This window comes from Gopherus evgoodei, chromosome 12 (genome assembly GCF_007399415.2).
Source record: "Gopherus evgoodei ecotype Sinaloan lineage chromosome 12, rGopEvg1_v1.p, whole genome shotgun sequence".
Classification (NCBI taxonomy): Eukaryota; Metazoa; Chordata; order Testudines; family Testudinidae; genus Gopherus; species Gopherus evgoodei.
The window spans coordinates 6,769,160-6,788,818 of record NC_044333.1 but is presented as its reverse complement, the minus strand read 5'-3'; the positions used below and the strand labels follow the sequence as shown (position 1 = coordinate 6,788,818).

Below are 19,659 nucleotides of genomic sequence, written 5' to 3'. Positions count from 1 at the left end.
CTCCTGCACCCACAAGCACCAGTCACAGCGAGAGCTCTTAGGAGAGCATAGCCTGGATGGGCCTAAGATACTGAGCTATTGACCAGCGGTTAAGGATGGACCTTTAACACTAGTAAGTATTCTGGTGCATGTCTTCTCTCAGGAGAACACCTACTGCATGCCTTAGCCCTCAAAGATCAAGGCTCTTACATGCCAGCGTACTCAGTCCCTGTTGGATGGTGCTATCAAGTTCTCCCTCTTGTCCGATGACAGCTAAAGCAGCCATCAGAGAGCAGCACTAGGAGAGGCGCTTGGTTGAACTACACTTTGTGAATCCAATGTTGTCTGACCCAAAAGGGAAGGACCATTTACACCTACAGCAGCACCAACACAAATAGGAAAATTCTATCATCTTTTGGTTTGCATTAAAACTATTGAGAAACTTTGTGGCCATCAGTTTATTCCAGGAGGATACAGCTGGAAGAATGAGTTAGGATGGCATCCCACTGAAGACAAAGATCAGCTCGGCGCAGCGTTCCCTCTAATTTTCTCCACCTGTGTGTGGAATGAATTTTATTATGTGCACAAATATCGAGGTAACGTGCAGATGTGCGCCACCAGTAGAAACCAAAAACCTAGATATTTATTTATTTAAAGTTACCATAGGGATAATTACTCCAGCCAGGACAGGTTAGGCACTTGAGAACTCACTATTCAAATAATTAAATTTAAGCATAAGAGAAATAAAACTTATGAAATACATAAACCAGTCAAAACAGTAAAACAACACTTTGAGAGCAGTATCAAGAAGTTACACCACCACCACAAATGTGTGTTGGGAGGTGAGTGTGACAGAGACACACACCATGTGTGCGTGTGAGACAGAGACATGCGTTGCCCTTTTAAGTACATTGACCCCACTTTAACTATGCTGCCCTTTTAAGTAAATCAAGTTCAGACACAGCAGCAGCTTCAAGCTCCCTCCCTCCTGAGCCCTGCTGTGTCGTCCCCCCATTCTGTGGAGATGGGGTACAGGGGCAGTCAAGTGCGGCCTTTGGCAAGCTCAGTAAATGTGTCTGGATAGATTACAGATGAACTTCATTAAGGGCAGACTTGACACTGAGCAGATGGGCGGGAATGAAACAAGTCTGAAGCCAAGACTAAGGGTGTCAATGCAGGATTGATGCCTCCCATCTTTTATATCTGCTCCCATGTTAATTTATTAATCAAAGCTACCTGGAAATTCAGTTGTTAGAACACCCCCAGATGTCTCCTGCCAGAAGTGCTCTACAAGCAATTCTGAGGGGTAAATTTCAGCCTCCTTGTCAAAGGCCACCTTCCCCATTAGACCCGGTGAGAGAAGGTCTGTCCGTCACTGCTTAGCTTGCATATGGATATAAGTTTGTTCACATTTTGTTAAGACTGACAGAATGGAAACGACACTCATCCAGATTGGTTTGAGAGGGGAAAAAGGCTGGTTTAGAACAGGAAAACGCTGCTTAAGCTCCTGTTCAGCTGCTCTGCTAAAGCTCCAAAGGAAAGGAGCAACTGTTAATGTTTATGTTATGTTGTGTCCTTCCCTAGAAGTGGCTGTTCGAAGGCTAGTCAGAGCTAGGACAGGTTCTATAAATATACAGATAACCGAGTGAATCTTTCCATTGTGTAAAGATAAAACCAACTGATTTGCGGCGCCTGAGAAAATTGGCTTATTTATAAGAGACTTACATGAAGTATACAGACCCATCTTCCACAGATGAGCAGTACACATGGAGAGCCACTCTTGGGTATATTCCACCCACAAGGTTGAAGTTGCCCTGTATGATGTGGCTAATGCACCTCTAGCCGCAGCACTGCTGGGGCTCTGCGGAGCAGGCTGCCAAACCAAGTGGAATTCAGAGGCAATAGTAACATCTGGGCTGCTAAAGCGATTCCTCAGAGCTTTTTAAGTCCAACCATCTGTGAGTGAAAGAGCACCATCAAAGGAGGGAGATGCATGGACACACTTACAAACAGAATCAAATGTTTAATAACTTTCAAAGTGTGAGTATTACATCCATATTTAGAGCACATATAAAAAAAAAGATGGAAAACCAGGAAAGGAAAAACACATTGGTATCTTTCAGAGGGCACACTTAACCCCGTAATTCCACACCAGATCCTCTCTTCAGACACACTACTCTCATTGACTTGGTAATTCCCCCAAGCCAGGCAAAGATTAGGTACCGCGTCACTCGCAGTGTTTAGACTCCGCTTTTAGGAACAGCCAGATAAATACTCTGATTCTGTGCTTCCTATGGATGTACAATGCAATTCCAGTATTATTACATGGTTAGTTGTGTCCTGCCCAGGAAAGGGATACCAAATGATTCAAGTTACCCTATGCAGAGTGAATTTAGCTAATTGTGTTTCATTAGGACATTCTCCTCCACCTGCCTTCATGTTCATACCGAGCCATGGCACGTTCCTCATGTTTCTTTCCAATGCAGTTTATTGCTGGGGGGGGGTATAAAGGAGACAGTATTAAGCGATTAGCATCTGACATTCCTATTCCACCGTGCCCCATGCTGCATGTGATTGTACAGAAGGCAATGCTCCATTGACAGCCCTAAACTATCCTCATTCCTGGCCACATGCTATTACCATGACCTTTGAAGCATGCGATCGTTAACACAGCCCTCCACCTACCCCTAAATAAGCATCAGTCTCCTTGGGGCGGGGAGAGAAGATGCACTCCCTTGAGAATTTCCTCCAAGTTCCTACCCATCTGTCTTATTCTACCCAACCCAGAAGCACTTTCATCATGAGGGTATCTGGTTAAGGAGGACTGGACATTTATCTATAAAGCCCCTTAATAATGATCCTGAAACTAGACTACTGATCACTGGAGAATGATCCAGCGTGCTCCTCTCCCGCTCAACCCAAGGACACTCTTCCTACTCTAAGGCAATACACTCATCCTTCTTCCCCTTCCACAGCAATGACGCTCCCAGAGTCAGGCAGGGACAGGAACCAGAGTGGAACTCTATGGGAGAGAAGGTAAGTGACCAGGGAACGAGGAAACAGAGGCTAGCACCTCTGTTTGGAAGAGATCATCACCAACAGCCAGTTTGGCAGCAACCATCATCTCTCACCAGCAACAGAGTGGCAGCTTCTGGGGTTCAACCCCAGAACAGGAAGAGCACAGACAACAGCAGGGGAACCATCTCGCACACACTATTCCCCATGAAATTTGGAAGGCCTCTTTCTAGGGGCAGGGAAAGGAACCGAGACTCCATCAACTTCAGTGCTCTGCTTCCCGGGTAAGACTGCCAATCAATAAACAAGTTGAGATATTGCTACTGATTTTAATAGTTGGGAACCAGTGACTGGCATAAGCGACAAGGGCATGTTCCCTACCATGAGCAAAGGGGAAATACTTTTCCGATACAAATATTATGTGGAGGCCTCTTATTGCTAAAACCTCAGGAGGGAGGAGGAAATGCTAGACAAAGGAGAGAGATTTTTGAGATGGCCCTAGCTGCTGCTTCCCCACTTCTCCCTCCTCATCAGGCTAGCTCACCTTGGCCTTGTTCTGAACAGGGAGGTACAGCTTGAACTCAGCTGGAAGCTCATCCTCCGAGTAGAGTCTGTCAGAGAAATACACCCTCCGGATGCGACAGTTCGCATGGATCTGGTGATGGAAAGACGGAGAGAATTGGCTGCATCTTTAACATCTTCTCCTTATACCTCTCCCCACCAGCTTGACGGAGGCTTGGCTTGCAACCCACCGATTACGGAACTCTCCCATCATCTAAGAATCCCAGATCCAGAAAATCCACTTTGGTGATCAGTGCTGCAGGAATTACGCTGATCTGCTGACTGCCCCAGAGGCCTTGTCAAGTCTTCCTGGGGGTATCCTATTCCCCCATCTTTCTTCCTAGCAGCTTTAAAAGGTAGCAGCTCCTCCTCCACCCTCTTCTGAAGTGTCCCAGCCACCCATCATGCTCTTGGTTTTTATAGCTAGATGTTCCAGCGTCTCATGAAATCTCAAGTACTGTTACCTGGGCTGAAAACTGACTGAAAAAGGGTCATGATAAACAGCAAGGTAGCTGTTTAGGGAGGGCAAGAGCCTGGGAAGCAGTGTCTAATTGGGTTGGAACATCTTTCAGAGTCTCCAGCACTGTTGCTCATGTGATTGGCAGAGGCTCGGAGATGGTAGCAGAGCTGGTTCTTGCTCGGTCCTATATTAGCACCTTTCATTGTTCAGGAACACATTCAGTAGAAGGCACGTGTCTAGGAGCTGGCTAAAGAGATCAGGGCAGAGCACTGGAGACTCCATAGGATCAGCTCTGCACTGGCTGCCAGATGACACAAGGTTCCCCACAATTACCCCCGTCTCTGCTCCCTACTGCTCCTTTCTTTAATCAGTCCTCACTGTTGCTGAGGAGAAAACGGCAATTCCACTCCTCCTTAGGATTTCCCTGCATAGGAATGAGAATAAGGACTGCCAGCCCACTGTCAGATGTGTGCCTGGCATCCCTAATAGACTTAAATATCACCACACCCCAGAGAAAGCATCTCCCCAGCTTCCTCGTGTAGCTGAAGGCTGGTGGGAAAAGACCATGGATGAAGCTAGTTCCATCATCTGAGAAGCAGCTGAATTAAGAGTGGGGCAGGCTGAGGCCCAGTGTAGTCACCCATCACTAATACATGAGGTCACTAGCCCCAGTTCTGATCCCCTCTAACAGTGCACAGTTAAGACAGGAAATTAGCTAAGACGCCAAACGGGGTGGAGTGCAGGCTCCTGTTCTGCTTGGACTCCAGCAGCCCAATCTCCTGGCTAGCAAGAAGAGAGACTGCAGGGCATGATCTCTACAGCTATGGAGTAGGGGGAGCCCTGACCTCTCAGAAGTAGGCTCCCTGGCAGCAGTTTGGCCGAGCTCATACCTGGACCCTCAGGGTCTCGATGTAGTTCGTGCCATAGGCGCGGCGTGTGAAATCGGACAGGTTGAACTGAATTTGGTTCCAGCCATCATCCAGCCGCATGGGCATGGTGCAGATGAAGGGCTTCACCCGGGTTGTGCTCTGGTAGTTACTTGCCCGGAAGCGCCTGCGCACGTTCTTATCATCCAACACCTGATGCAGAGGAAAAAGACAGCCTGTCAAGGAGATACAGAGTTCACTCAAGACAGGCAGTCTCCAACCCAGAGTCTGACTCTAGGAGATTCTGTAGCATAGGACTTTCCCCTCCACTTTACAGCTAGAACATCTATAAGTCAGTGCCTAGATGCAACATGAAAACCTGGGTTTCAAACATGGTCACTACATTCTCTCATGGCCTGACTCGTGCCCCTAAACTCTGAGCCACAAGACTCATGGGATCAGGCTGCAATGGGAGAGAGGGTTTGATACTAAGGGGCTGACAGGGGAAAAAAAGGAAGATTTTGTGGTTGATGCACTGGACTAGGAGATGTGGCTCTGCCACAGACTACCTGTGTCACCTTGGACAAGTCACTTCATCACCATAATAATCCTCCTTGGCTCTTTATATGCTTTTCATCTGCAGATCTCAAAGTGCTTCATTTTACAGATTGGGAAACTGAGGCAGAGAGAGGGGAAATGACTTGTCCACAGTCACCAGGAGAATAGCAGGTGAGCCAAGAATAGAACCCAGGCCTCCTGAGTCACAGTCCTGTGTTCTGTCCACTAGGCCACCACTACCTAGGGCCAACGTCAAACAGGGATAATATTTCTCTATCGCACAGAAGTGCTAAGAACAGATTCATTAGTTTCTGCAAAGTGCTCAGATATTACAGTGCTGGAGTCATGAGTCTCTAGACAGCCAGCTCCCACTCTCTTTATACCCAGCAGTTATTGGGGACTGGGGGATACTCCCCTCTCTAACCCCTACTGAGGCAGCTCTGCATGTTACCCCACTCACCTGCACTTCAAAGGTAAAGTATTTCTTTAGGTTCTTAATGATCATCACCAGGAAGGGCAGTTTGATGCCCAGTGTTTTCTTTGGGTCAGCAGGGCAGGTGATGTACGTGGTACTGGGAAGGGGAGAGATAGACAGAATATTTCTAGCTCCTTATGTCAGTTTGCCTGGTACACGGCAGATGTATCAATAGAGCACATTCTGAGACAGATCCATGCGCAAGAGGAGTTAGCCAGGAAGCCCTTATATTAGATTAAGCTTTCCAGGTTTAAGGAGTACACAAACCACAGGGTTTAATTGATTCCATATAACGTGGATGGTCTGAAGCTCCCACTCCCTTCGTCTCCTAGTCACTAGCAGAGGTAAAAATTGCAGGCCACTTAGAGACACTCTTCTGGTTACTATCTTGCATGGATGCGCTATGCTCTGCTGACCCCTTGCAAGTTCACACAGTGCACCAGTTCACTACCCTTTGCTCATATGGGGTACTAAGGAGTGCTCAGCCAATCAGATTGCCCAAACACATCTAGCCAGGCAGATCGAACCAGTGGGGGCCTCAGTGAAAGAGTGGACTGTTCCACTCCAGTGGATGGGGAGGACTAGGACAAACCACTATTCAGTTCAAATACACTCTTCCTTCTCCACCAGGTTAATAGGACACTCTACAGTTATCATGAGAGCTTCCTGCTCACACTTCAAGCCCACAGCACTAGACCCCCTCAGCCCTTGATCTAAGCAGGTAGCGCCCCCACAACAAAAAGAGCAGCAACTCCCAAGCACGGCACATGTTTAAGGAAGAATTAGAGCCAAACAGCCCCACAACTTTGGACCAAAGGTCTGACAAGCTCTAAAATCCATGTGTCTTGTAAACAAAAGCCTCTTATATTTCAGCTTCCTGCTGCAAGTCTTTCACTGAGGGAACTAGTGGGTCTTAGGACAACCAGATGCAAGAGATAGTGCATTGCTTTTGCTACAATTCAGCTCTCCCCTGGCACTAGATAACCCATGGGCTACAATGCCCAGATTGTCTCTAATAAGAAATGCAAGTTATATAAGGCGAAAAAGAGAACACCTGAATATTACTAGGACCTGCTGAGAGAGGGAAGACATCAATGACAGTCAAAGAGCTCGGTTTGCATCCAGAGCTCTATAAGCATTTTTAAAACTCCAGCAAAAACCAAAATGTCTGGGAATAAAAACAGAGCTAGAATGGGCCATGCCATAATACTGCTACAGAAGGGGACACTTGATAGAGAAGAATCTCATCAATAAACTTGGGAGGAGATTAATAGGGAAAGACAAGATGACTGAAGTGGCACCATGATCGTTCATTCGGTTTGAGGAGCTAACGGCCCATAGCATGTTAGGGGAAAAAATGGCCTCTTACTCTACCTGACATTTGTTCCTTCAATCTCCAGCACCAGTGACTGGATATCGTTATCGGTGATTCTTTTGATATGGCCATTCCGCACCTAGAACAAGAGAAAGTGGAACAGTTCGTTAGCCACGGGAGAGATGAAAGACAACTGCCATTCCTAAAAAGCAGGCGAGATCTCCCAGCCCAGAAGAGCACGCTAGAAAGACATCTCACAAGAACGCCTCTCGGCAGTCACATGCAGAAATCAGATGGCTTCCTTCCGTCATCCCACGCAACTATAACTGCAATTACTACTACAGGACACGCTGCCAGCAAACGCCTTTACTGAAAGTCTGCAAGGTCCAATGTCATCTCCAGATGCTGATGTCAGAGGCCAGAAACAGTACCTTGACAAAGCACATCAATACACAGCAAAATGCATGCTGAGTCACTCTGATGCATTTAAGTCTAGTATAGGAAGGCTCAAAGAATGCTCAAGCCAGACAAGTACTAAGTTAGACCAAACCAGGGAAAGGAATGCAAGGTTGTAGCAAAAGCTACAGGAAGCCCAGGTCTATTTCTTCGCTCATTAATCCGTGACTCCTGGAGGCCAGTGCATCCACACCCAGAACATCCTCTCCACTGACAGGACTTTTACCTCCTGTGTGTTACTGCCCATTGGTAGGGCTGGACACTGCCGCCTGGTGCACTCAGGCAAACAGCAGCAATGGACGAAGAAAGCTTGTTTTAAGTCATACTAATAATGGAGTAAGGCTAGAGGGAAAAAAAGCCCATGACAGAGGTGATATGAGCTCTCCAATGATTCAATAAAGTTACTCACAGCCAGGTCCCTGAACAGTGCAGGAAGGCCAGAATAGGAACTGGCACAGTAACTCACACTTACTCTTCTCAGCAGCCAACTTATGCTGAATCTCAGGATATGAGAGTTCATTTTTTAACGAAAAAGCTCGTTCCACATTAAAAAACATAAGTTCTGCATTTAAAGGCACTTCTGCTAATTAAATCACCCACTTCTTCGTGCAGAGTCAGCACTGCAACCCTGTGAATCCATGATACCACCACTCTGCTGCTAAAATACAGAACCACATTAAACATCTAATGGGAGGATTCCAGTCATAGGAAATAAAATGATTTACAAAACCAGCAATTCATCTGCAAATTGCTTAGTCGGTTGCTCTAGATTGACCTATAGTGGATATAATGTGTGTTTTTGCTAAAAGAGAAATAAGAATGGCAAACAGGAGCCCATCTCTCTCTGATCTTTAAGGATGTCTCTATTCAGATCACCTGAAATGGATGCTGGGAATGGTAGGAATGCTAGCATGGACTGACAGGCCATATTTTTAATCCTATTCCGAGCCATCACAGATAAAGAAGATGTTAAGATGCCAGAGAGAGACTCCTCAAGGGATAGCAGCGTATTCCTCTTCTCCAATCCTGTGCCTCTTCTGCACCAAATACATCTCCCATTTATGTATAGGTCTGTCTATAAGAAACTACCATGGCAATATTCAGATGATTTGATGTTTTTGTCAGCTGCAAATGGAATTATCCATTAGAAGACTAATGTGGAGTTCTCTATATTAGCAGCAGCAATAGGCTCTATCAAAATTAAATCCTGGAAACAAGGATGCAACATGCTGATTGAGCACTGGGAAAGTACCATGGTTAGCCGGCTGAGAGAAGAGCAGTAAGAATACCTGCTCGCAGACTACATTACAGCTTTCACCATTGGTAGGCCCCTTTGTTTTCGGTTTTGATTTTATTTAATTTTTCCTGGGAATTTATCAGTGTTTATTACCACCTCAACAAAAACAGCTGAAGAAAATCAGTGCAAAAAAACTATTAAAATTGTTCTTGGTAAATACCAGGGTTTAGTTTGGTGGAGCAAGAACAGGGGGAAAAAGTATCCAGTAGATGAATGCTTTAACAGAATTCAATGCGCTTTGCTGCAGAACTAAAACAGAACTCAAAACACAATGCTGCCACTTCTGAGTTTAGGAAAACAATATCCCTTCAAACCCCAAATAAAACTTTTTGTCTGAATAAACAGTTTACTGTTGTAGACTTAGAACTATATTAACATTTAATAATTGGGCCCAATATTCAAAAATATTTATAAACACTCACTATCTTATGTGAAGTCCTTCAGTGTAACTTCCCAAAGTCCTGCGTAGCGAAGGCTCGCAGCAAGCTTTTTAAGGAGTCTTTTCCAAGACCCATTCTCCTATAGCCTTGCATGTAGCTGAAATGTGTATGTGGCGGGCATGAGATTCATCAGGACATTCAGATGCACACGCACTTCAGAGCTTGCCTGCGTGCCTGTTTATTTATTGTGTGTATCTTCTAGACTAATACACAGCCTTACTTCAACAGACGGCTTTGCACATACACAGACTGATGTATTATTGTAATACACATCTTATGCAATGCATTTTATTTTCCTAATAAAACAAGTTATTTTTTATATATTTGAAGGACAGCAGGGTGAAAAATCAGAGGAAAAAACAATATAATTTTTGTTAAACCTGGGATTTTTTTTGGTAAAAATCGCTTTAAACTGAAAGCAAAGGAGCTTAACCATTGGTAATCCCAGGACTGTACCATTGGTAGCCCAAGATTTCTTAGTGATGAAAAGTGGAGATAGGGAAGGTTCAGTGAGACTCCCAGTATGGATGATAGTTCATCAGTTAATCAATATTTGACTAGTAAAAGAATGTTCTTTTCCTTCTGCCACCAGGTCAATTTAGTGCAATGTCAATTGACTAGTCATGGTCCATGAAAGCCAGTTTTTTTCTCTGAACGCAAGAGACACATCGAAGGATCACAGAGGGAATGCGTTTCTTCTCATACGACATTCCTAGGAGCAGGATGAAGAGACAAGAGCAAAGATATAAGGCAGGCAGGACAGAGAAAAGCATGGATGAGACAGCGAAGCAGGGTGGAGGGCATAGTCATGGTATGCATCCAAGGGCAGCATATATTAAGAATGACAAAGAATTTGGGATGACAATGTTTAGAGATGAAGTAGGCTAGTCTACAAAACAACAACAACAGTTTGCTAGCTAATCAACTCATCTCCTACCCTATCAAAACCAACGTGGGGTAGACAGAGAGAGCAGCATAACACACACACACACACACACACATACATACACACCCTTCTCCAAAGAACTCTATTGGCACTCAGACATCGAGCCCCAATCCTCCCCTAGAAACTGGGGTAAGTGTAGGGACAACCAACTTGTTTCACAAAGGCCTCTAATGAGTCATCAGAACTAGCTTATCAACCAGAGCTAATTTGACTAATGGCTATTAGCCAGGATGGGCAGGAATGGTGTCCCTAGCCTCTGTTTGCCAGAAGCTGGGACTGGGTGACAGGGCATGGCTCACTTGATGATAACCTGTCTGTTCATTCCCTTTGGGGGGTACCTGCCATTGGCCACTGTCAGAGGACAGGTTACTGGGCTTGATGGACCTTTTCTATGACCCAGTATGGCTGTTCTTATGACTCTCAGAAGAGAAGAAAGCTAAAAACTCTGGATACCATTACTTAACATCCCACCCCTTGCAAATCACTCCCCCAGAGGCTGAAATTCTGATAACAGTTAACACTGATTTCATAGGTTAGAGCAGCATTGTTCAACGAGGGATCTCTCAATGTCATGGAAAGAGAATGTTTATAACTATAGATTACAGCAGATGCTCTGCAATGACCAGTGCACTTAAAGTGAAGGGATTTTTGTTGTCACTTTCAATGCTCAGAAGTTACACTTCCAGAAAAACTAATTTTGAGCTAACATTTTCTATATATTGTCACAACCCAAAGACGACTTTTTTGAAAGTAGAGAAAAAAACTTCTAATCAAGTCCTATTTTATGCAACTGTGGATACCATCATCCATATCAACATCCTATTCTGAGTTACACTAATTTACTAATTATTAACCTGCCTGCACTCAAGACAATAAAGTGCTTATTCACACACTCAAAAATAGCTGGACTACAATCAACTTTTTAAAAACATCAGTTTTGTATGACATTTTTTACCTACTATTGTTACTAGTAACACCTTAGATCAGTGTAACTAGAAGATTGGAGAAATTTAAGATTAACTCAGCCCTTGCTAGAAGAATTCAGGTTCAGTCCAAGCAGTGAATAGTGAATTAAATCGGCTGAGGGCGACCTCTAGAGACACCAACAAGTATTTTATTGCTGTCCAGCATCAGTGCAGACATGGTTAGGTCAGTTTCTGTGGCTGGAACCATGCTAGCAACAGCTGTGTTTATACTCTGCTGTTGCTAGCACCATTCCCCTGACCACTGCAGGCAGAGATTCTCCTCCCCTTCGAGAATCAAGCTAGTCTGACTGTGCGATATTCCACCCATACATGGGCTATAGCAGGGTTTTCTAATGTGGCTCTGTAGATGAGTGCCTTGTCGCTCACAGTACAAATCAGCCAGAGACCTCAAAACCCAGTGTCCTTTTATTTCCCTGTGTTCGTTCCCACCACCATCTATGCACAACTCTGTACAATTCAATAGGAGTTAGGTAGCCACCCGGGGGACAGCTAGTTCCTTGCTCCTCTCGTTCCTCCCCCCTTTGCCACTTCCTTCCTGCCAGCTTTATAGACCTTCTCCCCAGCAGGCTCACAGGCCTTTAATGAGCCACACCCTGCCAGCTCCAATCAGTTCCCCTGTATGGGAGCTAGCAGGTTCTGAGCTAATAGGGGCTGGTTCAGAGCCTCTTGGGCCCGCACTCTGCTACAGGTTCCCAGAAAACAGGTCCTTCCACACTGGTCAGGGAAACCATGCAAGTAACAGCTATTTGTATTCTGTGGTCAGATTCCAAGAGTTATTTGGTATTCAGGTGAATACTAAACACTGGCATACACTGCATTGCTAGAGAACAGCATCTGAAATTGCTCTAACTTTTAATCTTTATCTTTCAGTTTAAGGAAAGTCTCAGTAGTTGCGTACTTGGAGAAATCATGCAGAGAATCAACCGATTTGATAAGTTCCTTTGAACGGTTTCAATCCACTGCAGCAGAACAGCTTGCAATGAGTTCCCCTGAGATCCGAGAGCCAAGGACTCAGGAATGAAGAGAGGTTCTGATTAACTAAGTGTTAAAATGGAGATAGTGACAGTGCCTTGCAAAACAGGTCTCCCAGAAAGGCCCGGATGACTCTGAAATGGCAGGGGATGCACTCCCTGGGTAAGTGATCTGAAGACTGATCTGCTCTGCACAAAAAAGTCTAAAAGAGCTAGAAAACACATTCTGTATTTAGGGGGCTCTGGTGGCTGTCCTGGCAGGATGGTGCTGGGTCAGCAGCTAGCTCAGGGGTTCTCAAGCTGGGGGTCGGAACCCCTCAGGGGGTCACAAGGTTATTACATGGGGGGTTCGCGAGCTGTCAGCCTCCACCCCAAACCCCGCTTTGCCTCCAGCAGTTATAACGGTGTTAGATATATAAAAGAGTGTTTCTAATGTACGGGGGGGGGTCACACTCAGAGGCTTGCTGTGTGAAAAGTCTCACCAGTACAGAAGATTGAGAACCACTGAACTAGCTCTTCCCCTATCTCAGGGAGCCAAGAATGTCCACTTCAGTTTTCAGTGGCATCATCCACTTTGGACTCCAGAAGCGAAGTCTGTGAGCTAGATGCTAAGTACAGAGCAGATGAGTGAAAGAGCTGCCTCAGTGCCAAACCACCTGTTGAGAGACTAACTGCAGCCCATTGGGGGGGCGGGGGGAGGGACAGAAAAGGAAGGAATGAAACTACCTCATAAGGGGAGCTGGAAGCCAAACTGTTCACACAGCATAATCAAGGAAAGGTTTCCAGTGTCCACGTTAGTCTCTGTAAAGCGAATGCTTCCAAGATGTTTAGAAGAGTCTTTGCCCTCCCCCTCCATCTACATCAAGAAAATAGTATAGTTACACCAGTATAGATCCTTGATGTAAACAACCTTAGCAGGGCTGACACCAGTGCAGCTTACTATATGTTGCCAGTGCCAGTTTCCTTAACATGCACAATGCCTAACAAGACTACTAGCTCTTGACATATTACAAGTGAACCCAGAACTTCAGGAAATGCTAAACATCTCTGAAGACCCCTAACTAGAAGCAGAGTAAGAGTGCAGGTGAAAGTGACAAACCCATTTACTTTTAAAAATAGATTATTAAAAGAGCATTTTAAGAGTAGCTGTAAGATAGAAACTGAGGTTCAGCTGTGCAGGGTGCCACAGTTGAGAGGAATGTCCTGACTTCAGTCTAGTTCCAATGGACATTGACACACACCCACCACCATCAGAATAAGCTGGACCAGAGTTCAGCAGACTTCACCATGACAGACAAGTACCCGAATGGCCCAGCACTCAGAAGAACAATGAGTCAGCTGGCAAGGTAAGAGCATTTTCACAATTTCCACCCAGCCTGTCTATCTCTAACCAGCGCTGTCACTCACTTAGGCCACGTCTACACCGGGAGGGGATCGAGTTAGCGGGTCTAGTGAAGACCCACAAAATCGACCGCAGAGCACTCTCTAGTCAACTCCGGTATGAGAAGAGTAAGGTAAGTCTACTGGAGAGCATCTCCTGTCGATACAGAGTGGTGTAGATACTACAGTAAGTTGGCCTAAGCTACGTCGACTCCAGCTATGTTATTCACATAGCTGGAGTAGTGTAACTTATGTTGACTTACCTGGTGGCGTAGACAAAGGTCTTCGAATCATAGAACCCATAAGTTAGAAGATCGCAAGGGTCATCCAGTCTAACCCCCTGCCAAGATGCAAGACTTGGGAGCCCCTACATTGTAATGAGACCATTACAAAATTAAAAAGAGGCTTATAAACCTCCTGGTTAAGAACATCCCTATGGGCACAAGTATTTTTCTTAGACCAGCACTGCATCCACTGGCTCAGCCTTCCTCTAGATCTGTTATGTTCATTTCAGCCCTGATCCTGCAACTAACTGCTTGTGAACAGGCTGCTGCTGTTAACTCCAATGATGCTCCAGGCAGGCACAGCAGCCTTCTCACATGCAAGAAGTTGCATGACTGAGGCCTTGTAAAGCTAGCATTTCCCACAGCACGGATGTTAGCTGAATAGCATTTAAAAACACAACATTATTTCTTTGCCCTCACAGGCGTTTGCAACACATTCCATTGTAGTATACTCTGAAAGCACCACTGGGCTCTCTTTCAGACCACAAATAGGCCTTGTTTTATTTACTATATTTAGCCCACATCCCTGAAGCAGCACATGGGACATCTGTAACAAAACACACCTCCAATTTAAAGAGCACCTTCAAAAAGGAAAAGAGTTGCGCTCTTGCCCCCACCCCACTCCCCTTTTCTTTGTGCTGCTCTATGATGTACAGAGAAGGCCTGAAATGGTTTTATAAATATAAACAGATGTTTTCCTGCCTGCGAAGTTATATTAGAATTTTAGGTCTTGTGAATGGACAGCTAGTGAAATGATGATGTCACAAGAGAATGAACACGGAAGCAATTGGGAGGAGAAAAGAGATTCAGTCAGACTGTTTCTAATTTATTTTGGGGTTGATTTTTGCAGAACATCAGTGACTAATGAGTACTTTCGGGGAAGGGATGTCTCTGTTAAAGGTTCAACACCTGCAAAAGCTGACAGACATCCCAGAGGCCTAAAAAGCATTGCAGCAAAACCAGGAAAGGCTAAAGTTGACATTCTTGCCATTTCTATGCAGAAAAATTAAAAGACACTTTCAAGACTTCTTTATACGTCCTAAAGGGGGAAAAACACCATTTTAAGTGCCCTTTGCAGGCCATTTTTAAAAGGAACATAAACAAAACATCTTTGGCTGACATCCTACTGTTCCAAGTAACATGCAAGATGACTGTAACTGACAGAGCAAAAAATAATTACCTATTTTTTCCCCAGGTTGTTTACTTTGACCATCTGACAGCATATTGTTACAGTCACTTTAATTACTTCACTATGGCTAGCACCCCATGTTTGTGGGAACTGGAAAAATTCAACTTTTAGTAATAGAAACATGCTATTTTCAGACTACAACATTTGCCAAGGAGATTTTGGGGCAGATGTAGAAACAGATACTTAATTTTAGAAAATGAGATACACATAACTAGATTTCACATTGACTACTTCATATTTTATAGTGTGTGGAGGGAAATTTCTCTTCTCAAGGAACTCAAAGTACAGTATGAGTCAAAGAGAAAACTGCAGATACTAAACTTGATATTTCTAAGAGACACTGCCTTCTTAACACACAATCATTCTTGGGACAAGCACAAGTTCCCTGCATTGAGGATCAAAGCTGGTAGACGTTCTGAGGACTGTTTCTTATATTTCAGAACACTGCATGCTGCTGTTTATCATTAGGGCTTCTATTTTTCAGTATTTGTATTTAGGAATTTTTCAGTTGTACATAGATGCCCAAAAACTGTGTGTGTGGCAGGGTTCCTGGGCTCTCTCTCATATATGGTAACGAGTAATAGTTATATACAATAGCATATATTACAGTAATGTAATGATGAGTCATCTCTTTGTAATATTCTCTAGTGCACTTTAACGTAATACTGTTTCAAACCTTTAGTGGCACCAGCAGGGTCAGCATGGACCAACTGATGTTCAACACAGTAGTGAGCTTTAGAAATCAAACCGTCACAGTCTGCATTACTCCTCTGTGCAGACAAGCCTTTAGATACAAGTAACCATTTCTAGGGTTATGCAAGGTAAACCCCTGATTTCTTTTTGGAGAAGGAGTTGGGTGGAGGGGTTGTGATCAATTAAAAAACAATCAGATGCATTGCTTACTACTTAATCAGCAGCCTCCATCACACCTGTAAAGGATGAGGTATGAAGTAGCTACATGGATGGGACAGAAATTGACTAGGTTTTGCAGAAGTGGCTCTGCAAAATATAAGGTTACAATTCTCTCTCTTTCAATCAAATATAGTCTTTTAAACAATGGTATTTCAATGCTTCACAACCAGCTCCAGTTACTATGTCAAAGGACAAGTAACACACACGACCTACAAGACAACAGGAGCTCCCAAGTTTCCTTACTGAGACCCAAAGGAAAATCAGTTTAGGAATGTGCTTTCCCCCAAGAGAGGATAGCCCTGGTCTGTCCTGGGCTCCCTGCCCCGTACATGAGGACATATTCCATTTGGAGGGCAGCTTGTCAGGAATTGGCTCACTCCTCCAGCCACTGTCCTGGAGCAGAACAGGCCCCCCTAAAAACCTGCCAAACAACCAGCGATGCCCAGGCCTGGGATGCAGGTTGCCAGGCAGCTTGTTGCCATAGGGACAGCAGATCACCAACCTCTTTGGATCCAACCGGACACAGACATGGCACTGAGGTCCCTAAGCCCCAGAGGGAGGAGTCCGTGTTCCCCCCAACACACACACGTGTCCCAGGGACCACAACCCTCCCTCCTTCCCCTAGAAATCAGAGCCACTAGCAGCTTCTTGCTGCCACCACCCCTGGGAAGTGGTGCTGGGCATTGGAGGAGCCCCCCTGTCCCCGGGGCCAGCCCACAGACACCTTCTTGTCCCAGATCTGCAGGGGCCCGGCCCAGCCCACCCCCGGGCCTGGTACCTTCTTGTCCCAGATCTGCAGGGGCCCGGCCCCCAGAGCTCCACCTCCCCCCCCCCCCGGGCCCGGTACCTTCTTGTCCCAGATCTGCAGGGGCCTGGCCCAGTCCCCCGGGCCCGGTACCTTCTTGCCCCAGATCTTCAGGGGCCCGGCCCAGCCCCCCCCCCGGGCCCGGTACCTTCTTGTCCCAGATCTTCAGGGGCCCGGCCCGGCCCCCAGAGCTCCCCCCCCCCGGGCCCGATACCTTCTTGTCCCAGATCTGCAGGGGCCCGGCCCGGCCCAGCCCAGCCCCCCCCCCCCCGGGCCCGGTACCTTCTTGTCCCAGATCTGCAGGGGCCCAGCCCCCCGGGCCCGGTACCTTCTTGCCCCAGATCTTCAGGGGCCCGGCCCAGCCCCCCCCCCGGGCCCGATACCTTCTTGTCCCAGATCTGCAGGGGCCCGGCCCGGCCCGGCCCCCAGAGCTGCCCCCCCCCCGGGCCCGGTACCTTCTTGTCCCAGATCTGCAGGGGCCCGGCCCCCAGAGCTGCCCCCCCCCGGGCCCGGTACCTTCTTGTCCCAGATCTGCAGGGGCCCGGCCCAGCCCGGCCCAGCCCAGCCCAGCCCCCCCTCGGGCCCGGTACCTTCTTGTCCCAGATCTGCAGGGGCCCGGCCCGGCCCGGCCCCCAGAGCTGCTCCCCCCTCCCCGGGCCCGGTACCTTCTTGTCCCAGATCTGCAGGGGCTTGCTGCCGATGCTGTACAGCACGGAGAGGAAGCCGCTCTGGAACGTGTTCTTGAACATCCCGCCGCCGGGCCAGGGGAAGGGTCTCCCGGCCGGCCCCGCCCGGCTCCCTCCGCTCCTCGCTGCCGCCGCCGAGCCCAAGCCACCCGCTTGCCGCGCGCAGGGAGATGTTAGGTCACTTCCCGCTCACAGGAAAGGGAGTAGTCTGCGTGAGATTCTTCCGCGCCTCGCAATGTTCTCCGTGATTGGCTCTATGCCGCTTGGTTCAGCCCCTTCGGTCAGGTCGCGGACCGTCACCAAGGGACTACTTTCCCCTCCAGCCGGAACTACTTCCCCCCTCCCCAGCCGAGGGGCCGTGTGTTGTCGGCGTGTGCGAACTGCTATGGCAACCGCCCTGAGCCGGTGGCCCCGCCCCTCGGGCTGAGGGAGGCGGAGGAGTCACAGACTCTCAGGGTGGGGAGGGACCTTGGGGGGTTCTAGTCCCGCCCCCTGCTCAAAGCAGGACCAATCCCCAAGTGACTTATCCCAGCCAGGACTTTGTCCAGCCTGACCTTAAAAACCTCTAAGGATGGAGATCCCACCACCTCCCTAGGGAACCCATTCCAGTGCTTCACCCTCCCAGTGAAATAGTGTTTCCTAATATCCAACCTAGACCTGCCCCACTGCAATTTGAGACCATTGCTCATTGTTCTGTCACCTGCCACCACTGAGAACAGTCTAGATCCATCCTCTTTGGAACCCCCCTTCACGTAGTTGAAAACAGCTATCAAATTCCCCCTCTTTCTTCTCCTCTGCAGACTAAACAATCCCAGTTCCCTCAGCTTCTCCTCATGAATTCACATGCCCCAGCCCCCTAATCATTTTTGTTACCCTCCACTGGACTCTGTCCAATTTTTCCACATCCTTCCTGTAGTGTAGGGCCCAAAACTGGACACAATATCCAGATGAGGCCTCACCAACATTGAATAGAGGGGAATGATCACGTCCCTCGATCTGCTGGCAATGCTCCAACTTATACAGCCCAAAATGCCATTAGCCTTCTTGGCAGTAAGGGCACACTGTTGATTCATAGCCAGCGTCTCATCCACTGGAACCCCTAGATCCTTTTCTGCAGAACTGCTGCCTAGCCACTCAGTCCCTAGTCTGTAGCAGTGCATGGGATTCTTCCGTCTTAAGTTCAGGACTGTGCATTTGTCCTTGTTGAACCTCATCAGATTTCTTTTGGCCCAATTCTCCAATTTGTCTAGGTCACTCTGGACCCTTTCCCTACCCTCCAGCATTTCTACCTCTCCCCCAAACTTAGTGTCATCTGCAAACTTGCTGAGGGTGCAATCCATCCCATCATCCAGATCATTAATAAAAATGTTGAACAAAACTAGCCCCAGGACCAGTCCCTGGGGCACTCTGCTTGATACTGGTTTCCAGCTAGACATCAAGTCATTGATCACTACCCATTGAGCCTGACGATCTAGCCAGCTTTCTATCCACCTTATAATCTGTTCATCCAATCCATACTTTTTAACTTGCTGGCAAGAATACTGTGGGAGACTGTATCAAAAACTTTGCTAAAGTCAAGCTATATCACATCCACTGCTTTCCCCATATACACAAAGCCAGTTATTTAATAATTGAAGGAGGGGCAAGGGAAGCTGGAGGAAGCAGAGGCGAGGTGGGAGATGGAGGGGAGGGGAAGGCTGGGGTAGACAGAAGAGGGGAGAGAAGGGGAAGCTGGGGGAGGCAGAGGAGGGGTGGGAGATGGGCAGGGAGGCAGAGGAGGGGTGTGGCGATGGAGAGGAGGGAGAGGCAGGGGGAGATAGAGGTAGAGGAGGGTTGGGGAGATGGAGGGGAGGAGGTGGCTGGGGGAGGCAGAGGAGGTGTGGGGAGATGAAAGGGAGGGGAAGACTGGGGGACAGGAAGATGGAAGGGAAGTAGAGGAGTTAGTTCTGGTTCTCAGTAAGTTTCCCCTGTGGGTTTATCTTCTTCCCTGTTGCGGTTCCTTCCTGGTGCGGGGCTTTGGGGAGGGAAATCGCTAGGCTGGAGCCCTGGTGCTGCATTTTGGGCTGTTGAGACACCAG

The 19,659-nt window shown here is 47.2% G+C and overlaps 1 protein-coding gene across 3 annotated transcripts; it reads right to left on the bottom strand.

Annotated features, from left to right (window-relative positions):
- Positions 1-1,982: 1,982 nt before the first annotated feature.
- CFAP20 (cilia and flagella associated protein 20) lies at positions 1,983-17,758 on the bottom strand. Of its 3 annotated transcripts, none has more exons than XM_030581759.1 (6): positions 17,561-17,755; positions 7,289-7,368; positions 5,900-6,011; positions 4,906-5,094; positions 3,539-3,649; positions 1,983-2,472 (listed from the first exon to the last, which is right to left on the bottom strand). In XM_030581759.1, exons 1-6 carry the CDS (start codon positions 17,642-17,644, stop codon positions 2,467-2,469), a joined length of 582 nt encoding a protein of 193 aa, XP_030437619.1. In that variant the 5' UTR covers positions 17,645-17,755; the 3' UTR covers positions 1,983-2,466. The 3 variants fall into 3 exon arrangements, with proteins under 3 accessions (XP_030437619.1, XP_030437620.1, XP_030437617.1); XM_030581760.1 differs by lacking the exon at positions 17,561-17,755 and adding an exon at positions 16,815-16,869; XM_030581757.1 differs by lacking the exon at positions 1,983-2,472 and having other exon boundaries at positions 3,530-3,649; positions 17,561-17,758.
- Between the last annotated feature and the right edge of the window lie 1,901 nt (positions 17,759-19,659).